The 23,889-nt window shown below is 38.5% G+C and overlaps 1 protein-coding gene across 6 annotated transcripts in view; it reads left to right on the top strand.

Annotated features, from left to right (window-relative positions):
• Positions 1-1,886: 1,886 nt before the first annotated feature.
• Positions 1,887-23,889, top strand: part of HACE1 (HECT domain and ankyrin repeat containing E3 ubiquitin protein ligase 1) — a 112,339-nt gene continuing 90,336 nt past the window's right edge. For 5 of the 6 annotated variants that reach the window (XM_049898139.1, XM_049898113.1, XM_049898155.1 and 2 more), the window contains exons 1-4: positions 1,887-2,216; positions 19,121-19,175; positions 20,119-20,208; positions 21,015-21,119. In XM_049898139.1, coding sequence (XP_049754096.1) covers positions 2,141-2,216; positions 19,121-19,175; positions 20,119-20,208; positions 21,015-21,119 — 326 coding nt within the window. In that variant the 5' untranslated portion in view covers positions 1,887-2,140. The remainder of the gene's footprint in view (positions 2,217-19,120; positions 19,176-20,118; positions 20,209-21,014; positions 21,120-23,889) is intronic. The other variant, XM_049898130.1, reaches the window with a different exon arrangement.

Genomic DNA, 23,889 nt, shown 5'->3' with positions numbered 1-23,889 from the left:
ACCCTGGCGGTGTAGTGGTTAAGTGCTACGGCTGCTAACCAAAAGGCTGGCAGTTTGAATCTGCCGGGCGCTCCTTGGAAACTCTACAGGGCAGTTCTACTCTGTCCTATAGGGTCGCTATGAGTTGGAATCAACTCGATGGCAGTGGGTTTGGTTTTTTTGGTTTTTAGGTTATTTTACAACACAAATTAGTTTCTCACTCAAAAATTTATACACAAATTGCTTTGTGACATTTGTTGCAATCCTTGCAATGTGACAGTACTCTCCCCCTTTACACCCCGGGTTCCCCATGTTCATTCATCCAGTTTTCCTGTCCCTTCTTGCCTTCTCTTCTTGCTTTTGGGGAGGAGTTCCCCTTTTGGTCTTATATATTGATTGAACTAAGAAGCATGCTACTCATGTGTATTAGTATGTTTTATAGGCTTGTCTACTTTTTGTCTGAAAAGTTGACTTCTGAAGTGGCTTCAGTTCTGAGTTAGCAGGGTGTCTGGGGCCATAGTCTCAGGGGTTCCTCCGGTCTCTGTCAGACCAGTACGTCTGTTTTTTTTTTTTTTTGTAAATTTTATTTTTTGTTCCATGTTTTTCTCCTGCTCTGTCTGGGACTCTCTGTTGTTTTCCCTGTCAGAGCTGTTGGTAGTTGTAGCTGGGCACCATCTCGTTCTTCTGGGTCCAGGTTGGTGGAGGCTGTGGTTCACGTGGTCCTTTACTCCTTTGGGCTAATATGTTCTTGCATCTTTTTTTTTTTTTTTTCATTCTCCTTTGCTCCATATGGAATGGGACCAACAGATGTATATTAGATGGCCTCTTTCATTTTTTTTAAGACCCAGAGGCTACTCACCAAAGTAGGTTGTAGAACATTTTCTTTATGAACTATGTTATGCCAATTGACCTAGAAAGCTCCTGAGACTATGGTTCCCAGCCCTCAGACCCAGCAACTTGGTCCCTCAAGGTGTTTGGATATGTCTAATGGTTTTCTTTTCATTAATTTCTTCCACACTTTATTGACACTCTCAAGTATTTTGTAACCTACAAAGTCAAAGCCTTTGGATTTCCCACTGGGATCTGTCATCACCTTGACATTCAGTATTGTATTAAATAAACCAAAATTTTCTTTCAGGCTGTCATCATCTATATCTTCCCCAAAGTTTCAACTTCGTGTAGGGAGCTGTAGTGAATATGGGAATGCAACAAGGCACAAGATAGAATGCTCCTTCTGTCAGGAAGTCGCCCGGCAGGAGACATAGACAAAAAAAATCAGCTATGGTTAAGTTACAGGTCCCTGGTTTGCTGGACAATTAACCTAAAGTTTGGCAGTTTGAAACCACCCAGTGGCAAGGGGTAAGAAAGGTTCCGCACTGTGCTTCTGTAAAGATTACAGCCAAGAAAACTCTGTAACACATATAACTCTGTAACACATGTTGTCATCACCAGTCAGAATTGACTCCACTGGCTATGGCATTTAGTTTGGGAGGGAAAAAGCGACTTTTGCTTTTGATTTTATTGCTTTTTAAATGTAAATCTGAAAATAGGATATTTACACAATTGATGTTACTGGAAAATAGTTGTACGAGAACTGGGCCGATGGGGATGAATTTATCGTAACAATTGTGCCAATCCCCAATCTGCCTTACACGGCAGTGACAACATTGAAGGAAGCTACACCTGTCCAGTTTACTAAATTAGGAGGGGGCCGTGGGTACGCCTATAAACTCTCTTCGGGAACTTTGGGTACCCCCAGCTGGCTGTGATCCGCGCTCACACAAACCTATTCCGGCGTCTGCGTGGTCCAAGCGCCGGGTCACAGGCACACCAGCATCGCTCCGCCCCCGGCGCGCCACTCAGCCGGCTAGGAACTACCGTCCCCAGAAGGCCCTGCGAGCCCGGGAGGGAAGCGGCGGCGGCGGCGGCAGGAAGAGCGCGAGCGGAGGCGGCGGTGGGTCACCCCCTGGGGTCAGTCCGCCAGTCGCCCGGCCCCCAAACGGAGTACGCGGCCGCGAGTTGTATCTGTAGCCCCGGGCAGTGGGGCAGTGGTTGGAGAGAGCCTTCGCCTCCGCCCGCAGGAGGGGCCCGGGGCGGGATGTAGGGCGCTCGGCGGGGAGGCCGTCGGCGCGGCAAGGGGAGTCCGGGGGGCGCGCCGAGGATGGAGAGAGCGATGGAGCAGCTCAACCGTCTGACGCGCTCGCTGCGCCGCGCGCGCACCGTAGAGCTGCCCGAGGGTGAGCGGGACTGGGGGGCGGCGGGGGCGGGACGGGCCGTGCCGAAGTCCTCCGGGAAAACAAACCGAAACCTGAGAAAACGCCCACGTACTTCACTGAGCTGGGAGGGACAGAGACCCCCGACCAGCCCTCTCCCGCTGCTTCCTACTGGGCGTGTGGGAATTTGCGGGAGGGGCCGGGGAGAAGCTGGTCAGAGGCCTCTCCGGACTGTCGATGAAGGGTGTTTGGCTAAGAGGCAGAAGCATCAGCCGAATGTTGGAGACCTGGATTCAGAAACAATTACAGTTGCGGGCCCTTTTACAGTAACTGCTGGTTGGACATAGGCAAATACTGCACAGATAGTGTTTACTTTTAAGCTGCAGGGGAGTTGGTGGGTAATTAAGTAGGCTTTATTGAAAATATGGAACACTGTTGTATTTTGACAAGGAACAAATAAAAGGGTGTCAAACGTCGAACATGTACTTTTAAAGTATACTTACGTACACTTTCATATGCATGCCTTTCTCACGCTTCCACTTGTATTGAGTGGAATAGGCTGGGCTGGGGCGCGTCTACCAAGAGGAATAAGGCAGGGTCTCTGTCCTTCAGGAATTTTAGTTCAGCATTCTGGGATTCCTTCAGGACAGGTAAAACCCTGGTAATAGAAGAGTTGAGAAAGAAAGCCGTTATGTTTCCAGGCTACTGTATTCGACGTTTTAGTGGTAATGAGAGTTGGCAGTGCTGCTCTGAAGAGACTTTTGGCTCTTTATGCCCAAAGTACGGAAGGGTTAGGAGGTTATGACTGGTGAACAATTTTCTTTATTATAATAAAAAAAAATTTTTTTTTATAATAGTTTATCTTATTTCATTTTTCTAAAACTCTGTTGGAATTGCTACTTTGGAGGTGATTTGTTAGTTAGGGAAGGAGGCCTCGGGAGAGAATTACCAAAGAAATGTGGGACTGGGGACTTCGGGGATGAATTTAATGAAAAATTTTCCCATAGTCTCTATTTATGATTCAGAGTAGTGATGGATTCTGTCATCTGGTTCTCAAAAAGAATTTTGTATTTGATATTTTGCTAGTATGAAGCTGATTGATTTAAAATAATCTTGATTTTAGTAACATCTTCCTGCTAAAACTTTTTTGGTGCTGTGTTAAAGGGTTCAGCTGCTAACTCAAAGGTGAGCAGTTCAAATCCCACCAGCCTTTGCGGGAGAAAGATGTAGCATCTGGTTCTTTAAAGATTTACAGCTTTCGAAACTGTGGTGGGCAGTTCTGCTCTGTCCTATAGGGTAGCTATGACAGCAATGGGTTTGTTTTCTTTCCAGCTTCCACCTATGAATAATTTCTTAAGACCCCAGTGGCATAGTGGTTATGTGCTACAGTTGTTAACCAAAAGGTCAGCAGTTCGAATCCACCAGATGCTCCTTGGAAACTCTATGAGGCAGTTCTACTCTGCCCTGTAGGGTCGCTGTGAGTCAGAATCAACTCGATGGCAATGGATTTGGTTTGGTAGGTTTCTACTGTCCTTTATTTTCTATAGTCAAATTATTGGTATAGGTTGATGAAGAGGATTGCATGTAGAGTTGACATTGCAGTTTGTGTAAACCCAAACTAAATGAAACCCAGTGCCGTTGAGTCGATTCTGACTCATAGCAACCCTACAGAACAGAGTAGAACTGCCCCGTAGAGTTTCCAAGGAGGGCCTGGCGGACTTGAACTGCCAACCTTTTGGTTAGCAGCCATAGCAATTAACCACTGCGCCACCAGGGTTTCCGCAATTTGTATGGCCTGGTTTAATTCTGATATTTTTTAATTTAAATATGAATTAGAAGACTTTGATAATGTACTGTTACCTGGTTTTAAAAGTAATACCTTTTCATTGTACAAAATTTGGCAAAGAATGAACAGTAAAGTAAAAAAATTTTGTAATTCCACCACCCAGTAATAAGCAGTGCTAACATTTCCTTAAAGAGCCCTGGTGGCGCAATAGTTAAGTGCTCGACTGTTAACAGAAAGGTCTGTGTTTGAATGCCACCCAGCAGCTCTGCTGGAGAAAGACCTGGTGATCTGCTTCCATAAAGATTTACAGCCTAGGAAACCTTATGAGGCAGTTCTACTCTGTCTCATTGGGTCACTCTGAATTGGAATCGACTGGATGGCACCTAACAACATTTTCTTTATTTCCTTCCATTTTTAGCTTTTGTATCTGTTTTCCCCTCTCACTCTACCAAGTTAAGATTGTACTGCATAATAGTCTTTTAATTTACCTTTAGAAACATTATAAACTTTTTGTATCCTTAAATATGCCTTATGATTTTGTAGGATGCATGTAACATGCTGAATCAATTTTTGTTTTTATAACTGGTTTTATGAGGGCCATCTTTGTACTTAAGACTTAGTCTGCCTTTTAAAATATTTCCTTAGGGTTAATCCCTAGGAGGAGAATTACAGGATCAAATTATAGGCCCTGGGTACCATTCTTCCAATTTTTTCTTTCTACCAGCAGTCTGGGAGTGCCTGGGAACTAGAGTATTACAGTTAAAAATACAACTTTTTCCATTTTGCTAAGCAAAAAATGTCATCCTGTTTACATTTTTCTTTGATTATAGTGAATTTACACATTTTGTTCCTTGAATTTAATTCTCTCTCTAACTTTTGATGAACGATTTTGAGTTCTCTGAGCTTGATTCTTCTAAGTATTTCATGCATACCAAAACCAAACCCACTGCTGTTGAGTCGATTCCAACTCATAATGACCCTATAGGACAGAGTAGAACTGCCCCATGGGGTTTCCAAGGCTGTAATTTTATGGAAGCAGACTGCCATATCTTTCTCCCATGGAACGGCTGGTGGGTTTGAACCGCTAACCTTCTGATTAGCAGCTGAGCACTTAACTGCTATGCCACCAGGGCTCTATTTCATATATAGTGCATTCCAGTTGTCTGTGGGTCGTACAAATGATTAATGCACTTGGCTGCTAACTAAAAGATTAGACGTTTAAGTCTACCTAGAGGTGCCTCAGAAGAAAGGCTTGGCAATATAATTCTGAGAAATCAGCCATTGAGAATCCTGTGGAGCACAGTTCTAAACTGACATACACGGGGTCACCATGAGTTGGAGTCAATTTGACCACAACTGGTAAAAAACATTCTAATTATAATAATCCAGAGACACTTGCATTTTAGGGGTTGAACAGAAGCTCAGAGACTTCTCATAATTTAGGAAATCAGATATTTATTTTGCCTTGTTAGAATTCAGCAATTAATAAGCATCTAGTTGGAACAAATTACTAAGGTTAGAAAATATTTAATCATCTTTTATCTTAAAATTAACTTTCTTGCATAGGACGACACTGCAGGTAAGTGATTTACTGAATTGGATACTGGAAGTACACATTTATGTTTCTTTGGGTTGATGAAAACCTAAGCATCACCACAAAGTCATGGACAGCAGATTGAGTCATTTCTAGGCAGGGCTAAGATAGGAATATTTTTGTGAGAGAGAAAAAGAGGCAAAGGAAAAAACATTACTATTTTAGGAATATGAATTCTCAGTGACATTAAAAGATAGGTTTATATTACTTATATGGCGAAAATAGCCTTACACTACTGCATTTTCTGTGAATGTGGTTTGTTTAATAAAATAATAGAACTTGAGTCTTTTTAAATATGTTTGAATGATGATTAGAACAATTATCAGTTTTGAATAGTTGCTTCCCTCTCATGGATTGAAGAGGAACAGTACGGGATCCGAACTCCTTGTTCTTTAAAAATTTTCTTTTTAATAGTTGAGTTCTAAACCTTTACCTATTAACAAAAAATGGCAATATATCTGATAAAGGGAGATATTGAAACTTTTGTCGTTACTCTGAAAACTTCAATTACATACCCAATCCTCAACGTGTCTTCATGAGTGTGAAGAAGGAAGCATCTGACAGCAAATTTATTTCTTCCTTAGTCGCATTTCTTGGATCCTGTCCTTGTGAGGTGTGTTTTTAATACAGTGCTCAATAGAGCTTAATTAAAAAAATAAGAGCCACATTGAAATTTTATTAAAAACAGAAATAGAGATCCTCTTACATTTTAATATAAACACCTTATAAAAAATCCATCGTGATCCTTATAGTGTTATGTAGTTCTTATGCTCACTAAAAATTATGTACTACCTTGATTTAGAACTTCATATTCATTAATAAGAGTGTTTATAACTATTTATGAGTGTATTAGTGATGTAACTGAAAATGTCATGGTTTGAAAGTTCATATTTTTTATAGGGGTGTGTATTATATGAAAGATAAAGATGAGGCTTAGTGCAGTGTTTTTCAGTGACTTACTGGTAGCTATTGAAAACAATTTTGTAGGTTGCAGTCAGCATTAAAAAAGAGAGAAATAGAAGCATGTTTTAGAGTGTACTGGATATAATAAGTATTGCTTTATATAGTGTATACCAGGTTGCACTGTAAGATGTATTTAATGAGGACTTTGGAATCAGGCAGGTTTGAATTCCAGAGCAGCCACTTACTTATGTGTGACCATCACACAGTTGTAACTTCTTAGTGCTTCAGTTTTCTCATTTATAAAATGGGGATAGTAACAGTACCTTCCTCATAAAGTTGTTGTGAGCATAATAGAGGCGATGCATGTAAAGTGTTTAAAACAGTGCCTTTAAAATAATAGCTTAAAACATGTTGGCTGTTAATAGGATTATTTATTATTTTAGTTTTTGTAGTGAGAGAGTTATTGCCCCTTACATTATGAGCATGTGACTGTTGACGATGACTAAATTTCTTTTCATGCATATTTTTCTTATCCAAAAAACCAAATCTGTTGTCGTTGAGTCGATTGTATCATAGGACAGAGTAGAGCTGCCTCATAGGGTTTCCAAGGAGTGGCTGGTGGATTCGAACTGCCAACCTTTGTTAGCAGCTTTAGCTCTTAACCACTGGGCCACCAGGTCTCCTATATACTCAGAAATAGTAAAATAACGAATAAAAATATGAGGAAATGGTAATAACATTTTCATTTCTCCTGTAAATTTATTTCTAAGTATTTATGTTTTTAAAAATAGTCACAATGCCATTATCATAGCCAAAGAAATTAAGAATATTTTTTAATAATCATTTTTTATTATAAAAAAAAAACTTAGTCCATTTTTCCCCCCTCTAAAAATTGTCTCAAAGTTCTTTTCAGCTGCAAATCAAAACTACAATGAGATTCCATCTCACTCTAACAAAGCTGGCATTAATCCAAAAAACACAAAATAATGTTGGAGAGGTTGTGGAGAGACTGGAACACTTACACACTGCTGGTGGGAATGTAAAATGGTACAACCACTTTTGAAATGGATTTGGTGCTTCCTTAAATAGCTAGAAATAGAACTACTGTGTGATCCAGCAATCCCACTCCTTGGAATATATCCTAGAGAAATAAGAGTCTTTACACGAGCAGATACATGCACACCCATGTTCATTGCAGCACTGTTTATAATAGCAAAAAGATAGAAGCAACCAAGATGCCCATCAACAGATAAATGGATAAATAAACTATGGTATATTCACACAATGGAATACTACGCATCGATAATGAACAATGTTGAATCCATGAAACGTTTCATAACATGGAGAAATCTGGAAGACGTTATGCTGAGTGAAATCAGACAATTGCAAAAGGACAAATATTGTATAAGACCACTATCATAAGAACTGGAGAAACAGTTTAAGCAGAGAACAAAATACTCTTTGATAGTTATGAGAGGAGGAGGGCGGGAGGAGGGGAGAGGAGTATTCACTAATTAGATAGTAGATAAGTTTCGTTTTAGGTGAAGGGAAAGACAATACACAGTACAGGAGAGGTCAACACAAATGGACTAAACCAAAAACAAAGAAGTTTTCTTAATAAACTGAACACTTCAAAGGCCAGCATAGCAGGTGTGGGGGTTTGAGGACCATGGTTTCAGGGGACATCTAAGTCAATTGGCATAATCTATTAAGAAAACATTCTGCATCCCACTTTGGAGAGTGGTGTCTGGGGTCTTAAATGCTAGCAAGTGGCTATCTAAGATGGATCAATTGGTCTCAACCCTCCCGGAACAAGGAAGAATAAAGAACACCAAAGACACAAAATAATTATGAGCCTAAGAGACAGAAAGGACCACATAAACCAGAGACTACATCATCCTGAGACCAGAAGAACTAGATGGTGCCTGGCCACAACTGATGACTGCCCTGACAGGGAACTCAACAGAGAACCCTTGAGGGAGCAGGAGAGCAGTGGGATGCAGACCTCAGATTCTCTTAAAAAGACCAGACTTAATGGTCAGACTGGGACTGGAGGGACCCTGGAGGTCATGGACCCCAGATCTGTTAGCCCAGGGCAGGAACCATTCCAAAGCCAACTCTTCAGACAGGGATTGGACTGGAATAGGAGATGGAAAATGATACTGGTGAAGAACAAGCTGCTTGGATCAAATGGTCATATGAGACTATGTTGGCAACTCCTGTCTGGAGGGGAGATGAGAGGGCAGAGGGGGTCAGAAGCTACCGGAATGGACATGAAGGGAGAGAGTGGAGGGAAATACTGTGCTGTCTCATCAGAGGGAGAGCAATTAGGAGTGTGTAGCAAGGTTTATGTAAATTTTTGTGTAAGAGACTGACCTGATTTGTAAACTTTCACTTAAAGCACAATTAAAAAAAAAATTCAGGAGCAGAAAGACGAGCAACCTATTTAAAAAATAGGCAAAGACTTGAATCTCCTAACATGATCAAATGATCAGTAAGCACATAAAAAGGTGCTTAACACCATTAGTCATTAGGGAAATGCAGATTAAAATCACAATGAGGTACATACCCACTAGGAGCCCTGATGGCACAGTGGTTAAGAGCTCACCTGCTAAACAAAAGGTCAACAGCTGCTCCCTGAAAACCCTATGGGTCAGTTCTACTCTGTCCTGCAGGGTGGCTGTGAGTTGGAATTGACTCGTTGGCAATGGGTAGTAGTAGTAGGATGGTTATGACCAGAAAAGTGGAAAACAAGAAATGTTGGTGAGAATGTGGAGGAATTGCAACCCTCATCCATTGCTGGTGAGAATGTAAAATGGTGCAGCTCCTGTGGAAAGCAATTTGGAGGTTCCTCAAAAAGTTAAACGTAGAATTACCTTATGACTCAACAGTTCCACTCCTAGAAATACACCATAAGACTCAAAAACAAGGACTCATACAGATACTTATACAACAGTGTTCGCTGCAGTGTTATTCCTAATAGCCAAAATTTTGGTTGGAAAAAACCCAAGTGTCCCTTAAGAGATGGATAGGTAAACAAAATGTGGTATGTATGTACAATTCAGCCATAAAGAGAAATGAAGTTCTGATACATTTTATGATATGGATGGATCTTGAAAACATTATGCTGAGTGAAATAAGTCAGACACAAAGGGAAATACTGTGTGATGTCACATGAAATATCTAGAATAGGCAAATGCATAAAAACAAAAGCTTATTAGTGGTTACCAAGGGATGGGGGAGGGGAGAGTAAAGAGTTTAATGCTTAAGGGGCACTGAATTTCCATTTGGGGTGATGAAAAACTTTTGGAAATGTAGAGCGGTGATGGTTGCATAACATGGTGAATTTAATTAATGTCACTGAGTTTTGTACTTAAAAATTGCTAAAATGGTAAATGTTCTGTTGTTTATCTTTTACCACAATAAAATTAAAAAAAAAAATCCTCTTAGAGTTGGTTTGTTTGAATCAAAATCCAAACAAGGTCTACACATTGTATTTGGTTGATTGGTCTCAAGATTTTTTTTTATTTGTCTTTTTGTACTTTAGATGAAGGTTTACAGAACAAACTTTCTCATCAAACAGTATGCACATTGTTGTATGACATTGGTTAACAACCCCATGAATGTCAACACTGCCTTCTCAACCCTGGGTTCCCTATTACCAGCTTTCCTGTTCTCTCCTGCCTTCCAGTCCCTGCCCCAGGGCTGGTGCACCCTTTTAGTCTTTGTTCCATGGGCCTGTTCAGTCCTTGGCTGAAGGGTGAAACTCAGGAGTGACCTCATTACTGAGCTAAAAGTGTGTCTGGGGGGCCATACACTCAGGGTATCTCCAGCCTCTGTCAGGCCAGCAAGCCTGGTCTGTCTTTTTGAGTTAGAATTTTGTGTTCTACATTTTTCTCCAGCTCTCTCCGGGACCTTTTATTGTGATCCCTATCAGAGCAGTCAGTGGTGGTAGCTGGCACCATCTTGTACTGCACTCAGTCTGGTGGAGGCCATGGTAGACGTGGTCCCTTATTTCTTTGGATTAACCTTTCCCTTGTATCTTTAGTTTTCTGCATTCTTCATTGCTCCTAAAGGGGTAAGACCAGTGGAGCATCCTAGATGGCAGCTTACAGGCCTTTAAAACTCCAGATGCTACTCACTGAAGTACAATGTAGAACATTTTCTTTATAAACTATGTCATGCCAGCTAAGCTAGATGTTCCCAGAGACCATGGTCCCCACAGCACTCAGCCAAGCAATTTGCTCCTTCAGGGGGTTTGGATGTGTCTGTGGAGCTACCATGAGCTTGCCTTCTGCAGGTTGTGCTGGCTTTCCCGATATTGTGTACCGTTTTACCCTTCACCAAAGTTATCACTTACCTATTCTTTATTATGGAAACCCTGGTGGCGTAGTGGTTGAGTGCAACGGCTGCTAACCAAGAGGTCAGCAGTTGAATCCGCTAGGCGCCCCTTGGAAACTCTATGGGGGCAGTTCTACTCTGTCCTATAGGGTTGCTATGAGTTGGAATTGACTCAACGGGTTTGGTTTTTGGTTTGGCATTCTCTATTAAGTATTTTTCCATCCCCACCGCTCCCCTTACTTGCAACCATCAAAGATTGTTTCTTTTTATAGGTAAACATTTTCATGAGTGTTTGCAGTAGTAGTCTCATACAATATCCCCACCCCTCCCCTTACTTGTAACCATCAAAGATTGTTTCCCCACCCCTCCCCTTACTTGTAACCATCAAAGATTGTTTCTTTTTATAGGTAAACCTTTTCATGAGTTTTTGCAGTAGTAGTTTCATACAATATTCGCCCTTTTGTATTGACTTATTTCACTCAGCATAATGCCCTCCAGATTCCTCCCTGTTATGAGATGCTTCACAGATTCATTGTTGTTTTTTATTGTTGTGTAATACTACATTGTGTTGTATGTACCACAGTTTATCCACTCATCTGTTGATGGGCATCTGAGTTGTTTCCATCTTTTTGGTTTTCTAAACAATGCTGCAGTAAACATGGGTGGGTGTGCATATGTTTATTTGTGTGAGGTGTGAGGACTCTCATTTCTCTAGGGATATATTCCTAGGAATGGGATTGCTGGATCATATGGTATTTCTATTTCTAGCTTTCTAAGGAAGTGTTGTATCATTTTCCAAAATCGTTTTATCATTTTGCCTTTCCACCAGCAGTGCATAAGAGTTCCGATCTCCCCGAAGCCTCTCCAACATTTGTTATTTCCTGTTTTTTTGATTTGTGCCAGTAATACCGAGGTGAGATGACATCTTATTGTGGTTTTGATTTGCGCTTCTCTTTTTTTAATGGCTAGAAATCGTGAGCGTTTCCTCGTGTGTCTTTTGGCCACTTGAATGTCGTCTTTGTTGAAGTGTCTGTTCATTTCCTTTGCCCATTTTTTAATTGGATTATTTGTCTTTTTGTTGTAGAGGTGTTGGATTTTCTTGTGGATTTTCGAGATTAGACCTTTGTCTGATTTATAATAGCCAAAATTTTTTCCCAGGCTGTAGGTTCTCTTTTTACTCTTTTGGTGAAGTCTTTTGATGAGCATAAGTATTTAATTTTTAGAAGATTCTAGTTATCTAGCTTATCCTCTGGAGCTGTGTGTTGCTGGTTGTGGTTTGTATCCTGTTAATGCTGCATAGTAGGGCTTCTAACGTTGATCCTATTTTTTCTTCTGTGAACTTCATAGTTTTGGGTTTTATATTTAGGTCTTTGATCCATTTTGAGTTAGTTTTTATATATGGTGTGAGGTATGGGTCCTGTTACATTTTTTTTGCAGATGGACATCCAGTTTTGCCAGCACCATTTGTTAAAAAGACTGTCTTTTCCCTGTTTGATGGACTTTGAGCCGTTGTCAAAGATCAGGTGACCGTAGGTGGATGAATTTACATGTGAGTTCTCAGTTCTGTTCCATTGCTCAATGTATCTGTCGTTGTACCAGTACCAGTCTGTTTTGACTACTGTAGCTGTATAGTAGGTTCTGAGGTCAGGTAACGCGAGTCCTACTTTATTATTTTTCCTCAGCGATGCTTTACTTATCTGGGGCTTTTTCCCTTTCCATATAAAGTTCATGATAAGTTTTTCCATTTCTTTAAAGAATGTTGTTGTTATTTGGATTGGGATTGTGTCTGTAAATTGCTTTGGGTAGAATTGTCATTTTCACAACATTGAGTCTACCTATCCATGAGCATGGTTGGTTTTTCCATTTATGTAGATCTGTTTTGGTTTCCTGCAGTACTGTTTCATAGTTTTCTTTTCATAGGTCTTTTACATCCCTGGTTAGACTTATTCCCAAGTATTATTATTTTTTTTTTTTAGGTGCTGGTATAAATGGTATTGTTTTCCTTATGTCCTTTTCATCGTTCTCTTGCTGTATAGGAGTCCAACTGATTTTCGTATGTTTATCTTATATCTTGCAACTCTGCTGAATCTATTAGTTCCAGTAGTTTTCTCATGGAGTCTTTTGGGTTTTCTATGTATATTATCATCTGCAGATAGGGAGAGTTTAACTTTTTCATTACCAATTTGGATGCCCTTTATTTCTGTTTCTTGCCTTTTTTCTCTAGCTAGGACTTTCAACACAGTGTTAAATAGGAGTGGTGATAGAGGGCATTCTTGTCTTGTTCCTGTTATCAAGGGAAATGTTTTCAGGCTCTCTCCATTAAGAACGATGTTGGCTGTTGGTTTTGCATACATGCCCTTTATTATGTTGAGAAATTCCCCTTCTATACCTATTGAGCGTTTTTATCCGGAACAGGTGTTGCACTTTGTTGAATGTCTTTTCTGCATTGATTGAGATGATCATGTGATTCTTTTCTTTCCTTTTTTTATGTGGTGGATTATGTTGATTGATTTTCTAATGTTGAACCATCCTTTCATACCTAGTATGGATCCTACTTGGTTGTGGTGTACTATTTTTTTTTGATAAGATGCTGAATTCTGTTGGCTAGAATTTTGCTGAGAGTTTTTGTATCTATATTCATGAGAGATATTGGTCTGTAACTTTCTTTCTTTGTGGTGTCTTTGCCTGGTTTTGGTATGAGGGTTATGCTGTCTTCATAGAATGAACTTGGAAGTATCGCTTCCTTTTCTATGTTCTGAAATAGTTTGAGTACTGCTAGTGTAAACTGTTCTTGGAATGCCTGGTAGAATTTTCCAGTGAAGCCATCTGGGCCAGGATATTTTTGGTTGGGAGTTTTTTTTTTTTACTATTACCTTTTCAATCTCTTTTTATGGGTCTGTTCAAATTTTCAACATCATTTTGTGTTAGTTTGGATAGGAACTGTGTCTACAGAAATTTGTCCATTTCCTCTAGGTTTTCAAGTTTGTTGGAGTATTTCATAATACCGTTAAGATCCTTTTTATTTTAGTTGGGTCTGTTGTAATGCCCCCCGTTTCATTTATTTGGGTAATTTGAGTCCTCTCCTGTTTTTTGTCAGTTTAGCCAGTGGTTTGTCTGTTTTCTTGATCTTTTCAAAGAACCAACTTTTGATTTTGTTGATTCTTTCTGTTGTTTTTCTCTTGTCTATTTCACTTTTTTCTGCTCTGATCTTCATTATTTCCTTTCTTCTGGTGGCTTTGGGCTTCTTTTGCTGTTCTCTTTCCATTTGCTCTAGTTGGTGCCTAATGTTTTGATTTTGTCTCTTTCTTTTTTTGATGTATGCATCTATTGCTATAAATTGACCTCTGAGCACTGCCTTTGCTGTGTACCAAAGGTTTTGGTATGATGTGTTTTCATTCTTGTTTGATTCTAGGAATTTTTTTTATTCCATCTTTGATTTCTTCTATTACCTAGTGTTTTTTTTTTTTTTAAGGAGGGTGTAATTCAGTTTCCATGTAATAGATTTTTTTTTTCCTTACTCTTTCTGTTGTTAATTTCTACTTTGATGGCATTGTGGTCAGAGACCATGCTTTGTATTATGTCAGTGTTTTGGATTTTGTTGAGGGTTGGTCTGTGGCCTATTCTGGAGAATGTTCCATGTGCATTGGAAAAGAATTTGTACTTTGTAGCTATGAGGTGGATTGTTTTTTATATGGCTGATTGTGCTCTTTAGCTCTTCTGTTATCTTTGTTGAGTTTCTTTCTAGATCTTCTGTCCTTCACCGAGGGTGCTGTGTTGAAGTCTCCTGCTAGTATTGTGGAACTGTCAGTTTCTCTTTTCAGTGCTGTTAGAGTTTATGTATTTTGGAGCCCTGTCTTTGGGTGCATAGATGTTTCTTATGGTTAAGTCTTCATGATGGATCGTCCCTTTAATCAGTATATAGCGCCCTTCTTTTTGTCTTTTATGGTGGATTTTGTTTTAATGTCTGTTTTGTCAGAGAGTATTGCTACTCCTGCTCTTTTTTGGAAGTTATTTGCTTGATATATTTTTTCCATCCTTTGATTTTTAATAAATTTATGTCTTTGTTTCTAAGGTGTGTCTCTTGTAGACAATATATTGATGGAGCCTGTTTTTTTTTTTTTTTAATCTGTCACTGTTTGTCTATGGGTGCATTTAGGCCCTTCACATTCAGTGTAATTATTGATAGGTGTGAGTTTATTGCTGTCATTTTGTAGTGCCTTTTTTGTGGTGCTAATATTTTCTTTGTTCCACTTACTCTCCTGTGCTGAGTTCCTTTTGTTTGTGGATTTCTTTTGTTTTTGTAGATTTTGTTTTTATTGAGACTTTATGTTTTTCTTCTTTATTTTGATGAGTAAGTTTGTTGACTTTTTTTGTGGTTACCTTGAATTTTACTCTTATGTTCCTAGGTTTGAACCAGTCTATTTTTCCTTGTTATCACCTTGCCTTCCTCTCCATTAGAAAGTTCTATACCTACGTTGTTTATTCCCTCTTTTATTGTTCTGATGTTGATGTCATTTACAGATTAACCTCTCTGGTTCCCTGTTGCAACTGTTTTGGTTTTGGATAGTCCTTGACAGTTCACTTCCTAGGTTGGTATCTGGCAGGGACAATCTTGCATCCTAGATTCAGGCTGTTGTCTGATGTTGTTTCTTCTCAGACCGAAGGACACCCTTTTAATAATTCTTGTAAGTTTGGTTTGGTTTTTACATACTCCCTTAACTTCTGTTTATCAGGAAATGTTTTCATCATTCATGATATTAGGGAAGTTTTCTGTCAGCAATTCTTCAGACTTTATTAGAATTTTACCTTTTTTTTTTTTTACATTTAATGTTTCCTGTTTTAGGATCCATTCCAGGACCTCACATTGCATTTAGTTGTCATGTCACCTTTAAACTGTGATTGTTCCTCAGTCTTTCCCTGTCTTTCATAGTCTGGAGACTTTTTAAGAGGACTGGTAAGGTATTTTGTAGAATGCCTGTTCATTTGGGTTTGTCTCAAGTTTTCACATGATTAGATTGAGATTTTGTATTTTTGGCAAGAATACTACAAAAATGATGTCCCGTTCTGAGTGACATCATATAAGGGCTGCATGATGTAGATATGTGTTCTTTCTGGTGATATTACCTTGATCACTTGATTAAGATGGTGTCTGCTGGGTTTTCCAGTATAAATTTACTATTTTTCCTTTGTAACTAATTTTTGATAATATGGAAATATGTTGTTTCTCCTCAAATTTTCACCTATTAATTTTAGTATCCATAGTAACTTCACAAGGACTAAGTGGGAATTGTCAAGGTTGCTTCTCTGTAAATACGTATTATTTAAAACTGTAAACCTAGAATGCATTGAGAGATGATCATTAGTAATATGTAAATAGAAAACACTAGCTGAAAAATGCCTAAGTATAATATGGCATCATAAATGTTCTTGATTTTTAACCTTTTCTCTTAGATCATGTTTTGAGTTTGTTCTATAAAACACATAAACGAAAGCCCTGTAAAATAGTGTAACCAAAATCCGCTGCCATTGAGTCAATTCCAGCTCATAGCAACCCTACAGGACAGAGTAGAACTGCCGCATAGAGTTTCCAAGGAGCGTCTGGGGTTCAAACTGCTGACCTTTCGGTTAGCAACTGTAGCACTTAACCACTACACCACCAGGGTTTCCAAAATAGTGTAAAGTGATATGTAAATATAAAGTTTTAGTACTGGTTTGTAGAAGCTTCTAAAGGAATTTCTTTTGTTAAAAGAAGAAAGTACTATGCTTATGTAAGATTTTAAAATTATTTTAGCATGTTGTGTTGTGGGCCATTGAACTGATTTCCATGCACAGAAACTCTATATGTAGAACTGCCCAATAGGGTTTCCTAGGCTGTAATCCTTTTTTTTTTTTTTTTAAGAACATACTAACAGAGCTTTTATTGCTTAGGGTTTTTTTTTTTTTTTTTTCCTTGTGCTTTAAGTGAAAGTTTACAATTCAAGTCAGCTTCTCGTACAAGAACTTGTACACACATTGTTATGTGACCCTACTTGCCGTCTCCACAGTGTGACAGCACACTCCTCTCCACCCTGTATTTCCTGTATCCATTCAAGCAGCTTTTGCCCCCCTCTGCCTTCTCATCTTGCCTCCAGACAGGAGCTGCCCACTTAGTCTCACGGGTCTACTTGAGCTAAGAAGCACACTCCTCACCAGCATCATTTTATGTCTTACAGTCCAGCCTATGTCTGAAGAGTTGGTTTCAGTTCTGGGCTAACAGTCTGGGGGCCATGTCCTCTTGGGTCCCTCCAGTCTCAGTCAGACCAGTAAGTCTGGTCTTTTTACTAGAATTTGGGTTCTGCACCCGTCTTTTCTCCTGCTCCATCAGGGACTCTCTGTTGTGTTCCCTATCAGGGCAGTCTTTGGTGGTGGCCAGGCACCATCTAGTTCTTCTGGTCTCTGGCTGATGGAGTCTCTGGTTTATGTGGCCCATTCTGTCCCTTGGGCTTATATTTTCCTTCTGTCTTTGGTGTTCGTCATTCTCCTTTGCTCCAGGTGGGTTGGGACCAGTTGATGCATCTTAGATGGTTGCTTGCTAGCTGTTAAGACCTCAGATGCCACTCCCCAAAGTGGGATGCAGAACATTTTCTTAAGAAACTTTGTTATGCCAATTTACCTAGATGTCACCTGAAACCATGTTTTCCACACCTGCCCCTGCTACTCTGTCCCGTGAAGTGTTTGGTTGTATTCAGGAAACTTCTTAGCTTTTGGTTTAGTGCAGTTGTGCTGACTTTCCCTGTATTGTGTGTTGCCCTTCCCTTTACCTGAAATAATTCTTGTTTTTACAAACCTGGTGGTGTAGTGTTAAGTGTTACAGCTGCTAACCAAAAGGTCGGCAGTTCAAATCCACCAGATGCTCCTTGGAAACTCTGGGGCAGTTCTCCTCTGTCCTGTAGGGTCGCTATGAGTCGGAATCTACTCGACGGCAGCAGGTTTTTTTTTTTTTTTTAATCTAGTTAGTGAATAACCTTCCCCCCCGCCCCCGCCATAACCAGCAAAAAATGTTTTCTTCTGGGTTTGAACTTTTTTTGAATTCTTAAAATAGTGGTCTTATACAATATTTGTCCTTCCGTGACTGACTAATTTCACTCAGCATAATGTCTTCCAGATTCCTCCATGTTATGAGGTGTGTCATGGATTCATTGTTGTTCTTTAGCGTTGTGTAGTATTCCGTTGTGTGAATATACTGTAATTTTTTTTTATCCATTCTTTCACGGGCACCTAGGTTGTTTCCATCTTTTTGCTATTGTAAATAGTGCTGCAGTGAACATAGGTGTTCATATATCTATTCATGTGAAGGCTCTTAGTTCTCTAGGATATATTCCAAGGAGTGGGATTGCTAGATCATGTGGTAGTTCTATTTCTAGCTTTTTAAGGAAGTGCCAAATTGATTTCCAAAGTGGTTGTACCATTTTACATTCCCACCATCAGTGTATAAGTGTTCCAGTCTTTCCACAACCTCTCCAGCATTTATTATTTTGTGTTTTTTGGATTAATGCCAGCCTTGTTGGAGTGAGATGGTATCTCATTGTAGTTTTGTTTTGTATTTCTCTAATGGCTAATGCTTGTGAGCATTTCCATGTGCCTGTTACCTGCCTGAATGTCTTCTTTGGTGAAGTGCCTGTTCATATCCTTTGCCCATTTTTTAATTGGGTTATTTGTCTTTTTTGTTGTTGAGGTTTTGCAGTATCTTGTAGATTTTAGAGATTAGACACTGATCAGATTTGTCTGGGCTGTAATCTTCATGGGAACACATTGCCAAGGTCTTTTCTTCTGCAGAACTGCTGGGTGGGTTCGAACTGCTGACCTTTCAGTTAACCATTGCACCACCAAGGCTCTTTTCTGTTTTAGCATGCGTATCTTTAATATTCATATATTCCTAAAATTCATATATGCAAGTAAGTATGATAAAGCATGAAGTCTATAAACATCTCTTTGAAAGTAAAGAAATTTTGGTTGTTAAAGCTGCAGAAAATATCAAGTCTGCAGTTTTCCTCTTAAATCCTTAAGCTGAGCACTTTTGTGAAGATACAGAGGGATAATCAATATGAGGGATAAGAAATTGTATACTTTTGGAAATTTTTTAATACCTCTGGTATTCTGCACTACTCTGCCCTTCTTCCATTTCCTCTCCTTGGATTTTACAAGGAGTTAAGACAACTCTACAGTAATCTTTATTATCACCCTTTGGAAAAGTTAGTTATAGAATGGGTGATTTGGCATATTTCTGGAGGAAATAAATTAATTCTTTTTCTGTTTTTTACTCAGATAATGAAACTGCTGTTTATACATTAATGCCAATGGTTATGGCTGATCAACATAGGTAGGTGCCTGTCTTACGAATTTATACTTTTTGGGGAAGTAAAAATTACCTAAATGTTAGACACACATGCACGCACACACACATGGACACACGCAGAGTTTGGAGGTAGATTCAGAGCCTGTGTGTCGTTTTCAATCCTCGGCTTCTTTCGTAATTTTGGTGTTGCCTTGGAGCAAGTTACTTAACCTCTTTGTTAAAATTTCCTGCCTCTGAAATAAGGAATAAGATTTTCTCAGATCTATATTATCTATAAAATTCTATGATAAAGAGATTTTCCAAATGAGTTAGAGATCACTACTAATCTCTATTAGCAGAAGGTTAGGGCTAAGGGACAACTTTTTTCTTAATGCATTACTACTTTGATGTTCTTTTCATTGGTATAGTGTTGACACTCCTTTACGGAGGCGTGTATGAAATACACCTGGCTGCATGATGGAGTGTTACACTCGGAGAGACATATCTTTGTTGTGGTATAATGAGAAGAAAGTGAAGAGAAACTATATTTTGAAACAAGTTCATACATGATTTTTGCTTTAAATTTCCTTTTTGGTACAATTAAAAAAAATTTGCCTGATTTTCTTCATTTGGCCAACATTTATATAGGTTGGCTCAGTTTTCTGAAAGGGGAGTAGCCAGCCCTACTCCTTTTTTCCTTCTAGAATTCTGGGGGAGCCAAGCTAACTTACTGCTAGCTGTCCTCAGAACACTGCCAGAGAAGCAAGGGAGGAAACCTTCAGTACCAGTTAATTGGTCTTTATCCTTTTTGGATGACACTATACTGGCTGCAGTGCTACACCTAGAGAGTAGTGCCTTGTTTCTGGTTGATGTCAGATAGAACCTTGTGAACAATTGGTAAGAGTAGCTAAAGAGCTGTTAACTTGATTTATTATGTTTTTATAAAGGATATTATTACATATTGACTCTTAATTTTCTTTTGGTGTAGGTCTGTTTCGGAACTACTATCAAATTCAAAGTTTGATGTCAATTATGCATTCGGACGTGTGAAAAGAAGCTTGCTTCACATTGCAGCAAAGTAAGACCGAAGATATTTTGGGTTAAACTCTGGTCTAGAGTAAGGATCACCAAGCTTTGAATCATTGTGCCATCATAGTTGTGGAGAGAGATAAGAACAGATAGCTGAGTGGTTCTTTATCATGTTTTTGGCTTAGTATGCTGTACTTGCCTTCTTAACTCTAGATAAATTGTTAACTTTGGGATTGTACTGGTAAAAAAGAAAGTCTCATATTGTCTTCGCTTGTTTTGAATCAGTTCAGAGTGGGTTAGGCATTGGGATTGTCATTCCTGGATGTACTTACAAGGTACATTCACCAAAATTTTCCTGTATAAGATTTTCAGTGTAAGATTTTTCAGTAGGGTACAATGAGGGTAATTCTAGTTAGCAGCTGTATAATAATCTGTTAACTGCTTATGAAGTCACTGGCTTTCTATTTTTTACCTAGATAGGAGAATGATTTTTATACATAGTCTGCCAGTGTAATCAGTCAATCAGCTAGTTGATATCTAGCCTTTTTTCAGGACTTAGGTATATTGCAATTAATCATTCTTTATATATTTGGCTTCTGGAAGGTTAAAAACATTGAGAGTACAGTATAGTTTCTTTATAAGCTAATACTTATTTTACCTTGCCTGAACTTCTCAAATTCTTCATAGTTTTCATAGTAGAAGGTACTGACTTGAAAGTAGAGGATAGTTACTATTTGTGACAAAAGTTAAATTATAGGCAAATATGGACTTTACACATAGAACTCTTGTTTTAATTCAGCTATATAAACTATGGTTATTTGTTCAATGTATCTGAACTGTCTTTTAATCTTTTAGTTGTGGATCGGTGGAATGCTTGGTTCTGCTTTTAAAGAAAGGAGCAAATCCTAACTATCAAGATATTTCAGGCTGTACACCCCTTCATCTGGCAGCTAGAAATGGGTAACTGTTTTCTTTACTTAAGTAGCTTAAGTTGTCTTATCAGTTGTGGCTAACAGTATTCAAGGCTCTCTACCTTGATTTGGTGATTTTTTTTCCTTCGATAGTTGCGTTGGAGAAACACTATAAAAACGATGTGCTTATTTTAGTTTTATGTAACATTTTTTCTGTGTCAAGGGTACTATTGATAAGTCTGTTCTTTCTTCTTTAAAATGGATTTTTGGGTCATTATACTTAATTTTTAAATAATTATCATTTTAATAATTTATTGTTTACTCATGTTTTTTCTTAAAAATATATTTGTGAAAGTTCATTATTACTTATATTATGACATTCTATTTTCCCAGAGGCATAATTTTCACCTTTCTGCTTTCAGTGTCCTTTTTCTTGCTAATCTTTTGTCACCCCAACTCCATGCCTTATTTTCCAGATTGTTTACTTAGTTAATTTTATTAATGGAATTAAAGACAAAGTGAGTATGGTTACACCCAGTTTATTTTGTAATTATTTGTACCAGAGTAATTGGATACTTTTCTGTACTTTGCTGGCTAAGGGTAGCTTACTCTTTTCAGTGCCAAAATTTTTTATTTTAAGTATGTTTAAAAAAAAACCTTTCTATGTCAATAATGTGCTTATTAGCCTTCTTCAACAGAATAAATACTGTTTAAAATTTTTATCAAATATATTATTCCTGTTATAAAAATAGGAAAAGTAAAAAATTTAATATGACATATTGGATATATTTTTGCCTTTTCCTAATAATTCACGTCATCATTACGAACATCGTTATGTTATTGTGTACTATTTTAAACATTACCACTTAATGGGTTTTCACTCTCTTTTTTCTATTTTTTTTTTGGTCAGGAATATCAGAGGTCATATCTTATGTCTGCCTCTGCCACTTATTATTCCTTTCCTAAAACAATAAAATGTTTTATTGGTCTGAGAAACTAGACCAAAATGGTTGGAATTATGTTTGAAATGAAACAGTGTAGATTTTGATTCAGGGTTTGAGGAACTTTTATTTATAAACTTTTTAAGAACACCAAAACTTCTTTATGAAATTATATTCCTATTTTGTCTCTTCACTTGGTTACTCTTAAAGATGTTTTTGTTTCTCATTCTGAACTGGGATTTTAGATAGTTGAGGTGGGTGTGGAGGTGAAACGGATATAGGACTAAAATTGTTTCCTCATTTTGGGGCCACATATTTGCATCTATGGAGTAAAACCAAACCGACCCACTGCCGTTGAGTCAAGTCCGACTCATAGCGACCCTATAGGACAGAGTAGAACTGCCTCATAGGGTTTCCAAGGAGTGCCTGGTGGATTCGAACTGCCGACCTTTTAGTTAGCAGCCATAGCTCTTAACCACTGAGCCACCAGGGTTTCCATCTGTGGATTAAAGAGGGACCACAAAGACAATGATGTTTATCATGGAAAGAGAAAGACATAGTTCTTGGACCCTACCTGGTATGCCCCACTTCCAGATTTAGCATGTGATCCAGTTTAATTGTCCACTGTTCTAACAGGTAGTAACATGTTGATTAAACAATTGTGTTTATAATAATTAGCCACATTAGGTATGTCACGCCCAAGGTCATAGAGTTTATTCATTCCTTTGCTGATTGACCTCACATCCAAATACATTATCCAAAGTGCTCTTTGAAAATGGTTATATATCTTAGTACTGTGTCTCAGCAACTGTAAATGAAAGGACAGATTGGTCCACTGTCATTTTGGTAGGTGACTTAGATGGGTTCAGTGTGAGGATCAAGAAACAGGTTTTAGACTTGAAGGACAAGATGTTCTTGGTCTGCCAGAAAGACTTTTCTGGTACTTTTTTTTTTTTTTAATCACTCTGTCAACAGTAACTGAAAGGGACCATTACATTTTATATGTGAAGAAATAGGAAGTAATACATGATGCACATGGCAAGTCAGTAAAAAAGAATGATAAAAGTTCATGGCCCTTCCTCTAATTTAGATGCCTTTTTTGTTTCTGTAAGATTACTTTTGACATTCAATACCTTAATATTTTGAGGAGTTTTATTATTTATTGAATGAGTACCTTGTACAACTTACAGGTGATTAATAAATGTTTGCTAAATGACTGAAATACTTACTGTTACCTTCTGTAGCTTCTAATGTTTTCAGAAATAGCATTTTACTATCATTTATGATTTTAAATTTTGTTTAGACTGAAGGAGAAGTCCTAGAGGAGTTGTGCCCCTTTGCTGGCTCACCTGTTTTTTCGGGTTAGCTTTTTGTTTTCCTCCCTCACCTATATTTCTCTTGATCTGCGTTAGTATTTCTCTGTTCACCTATTAGTGCCGTACCAGATTGCCCTCCTTGCCAGTTCAAGCCCTGTTAAGCTGTCACAGGGCACTGGATGACTGAGCTCTGTGTCATTTTGGTTACCATAAACTTCCCATAGTTGCTGTAGTATCTGAACAGGAAAATAGATGCTTTCTTGCACAGGGAAAGCCCGTGTTGCTCACGATTGTATGAGAATGTTAAAAGGGAAGATTTAAGAATTACTGTGCATTCTTGGGCTGCGTATTGGTCAGATTTGAAACAAGGCTTTTCTTTATATTTTGATCTAGATGTGATCATATCAGAATCTAGGGCAGAGCTCATGTGTTAGTTAATTTAGCTCTAAATCTTTGTGAAATAGGTGCTCACCTAGTGGTTGTTTTGGCTTATTCATATTTGAGAAAGTAGCAATGATGGTTGTTAAAATAGAAAAAACAATATATTTTTCTGTTACGCCTC

Source organism: Elephas maximus, chromosome 1, assembly GCF_024166365.1.
Source record: "Elephas maximus indicus isolate mEleMax1 chromosome 1, mEleMax1 primary haplotype, whole genome shotgun sequence".
In the NCBI taxonomy this organism is placed as follows: domain Eukaryota; kingdom Metazoa; phylum Chordata; class Mammalia; order Proboscidea; family Elephantidae; genus Elephas; species Elephas maximus.
Note: the sequence above shows the minus strand (reverse complement) of the source record. Positions and strands in the feature narration are given on the sequence as shown.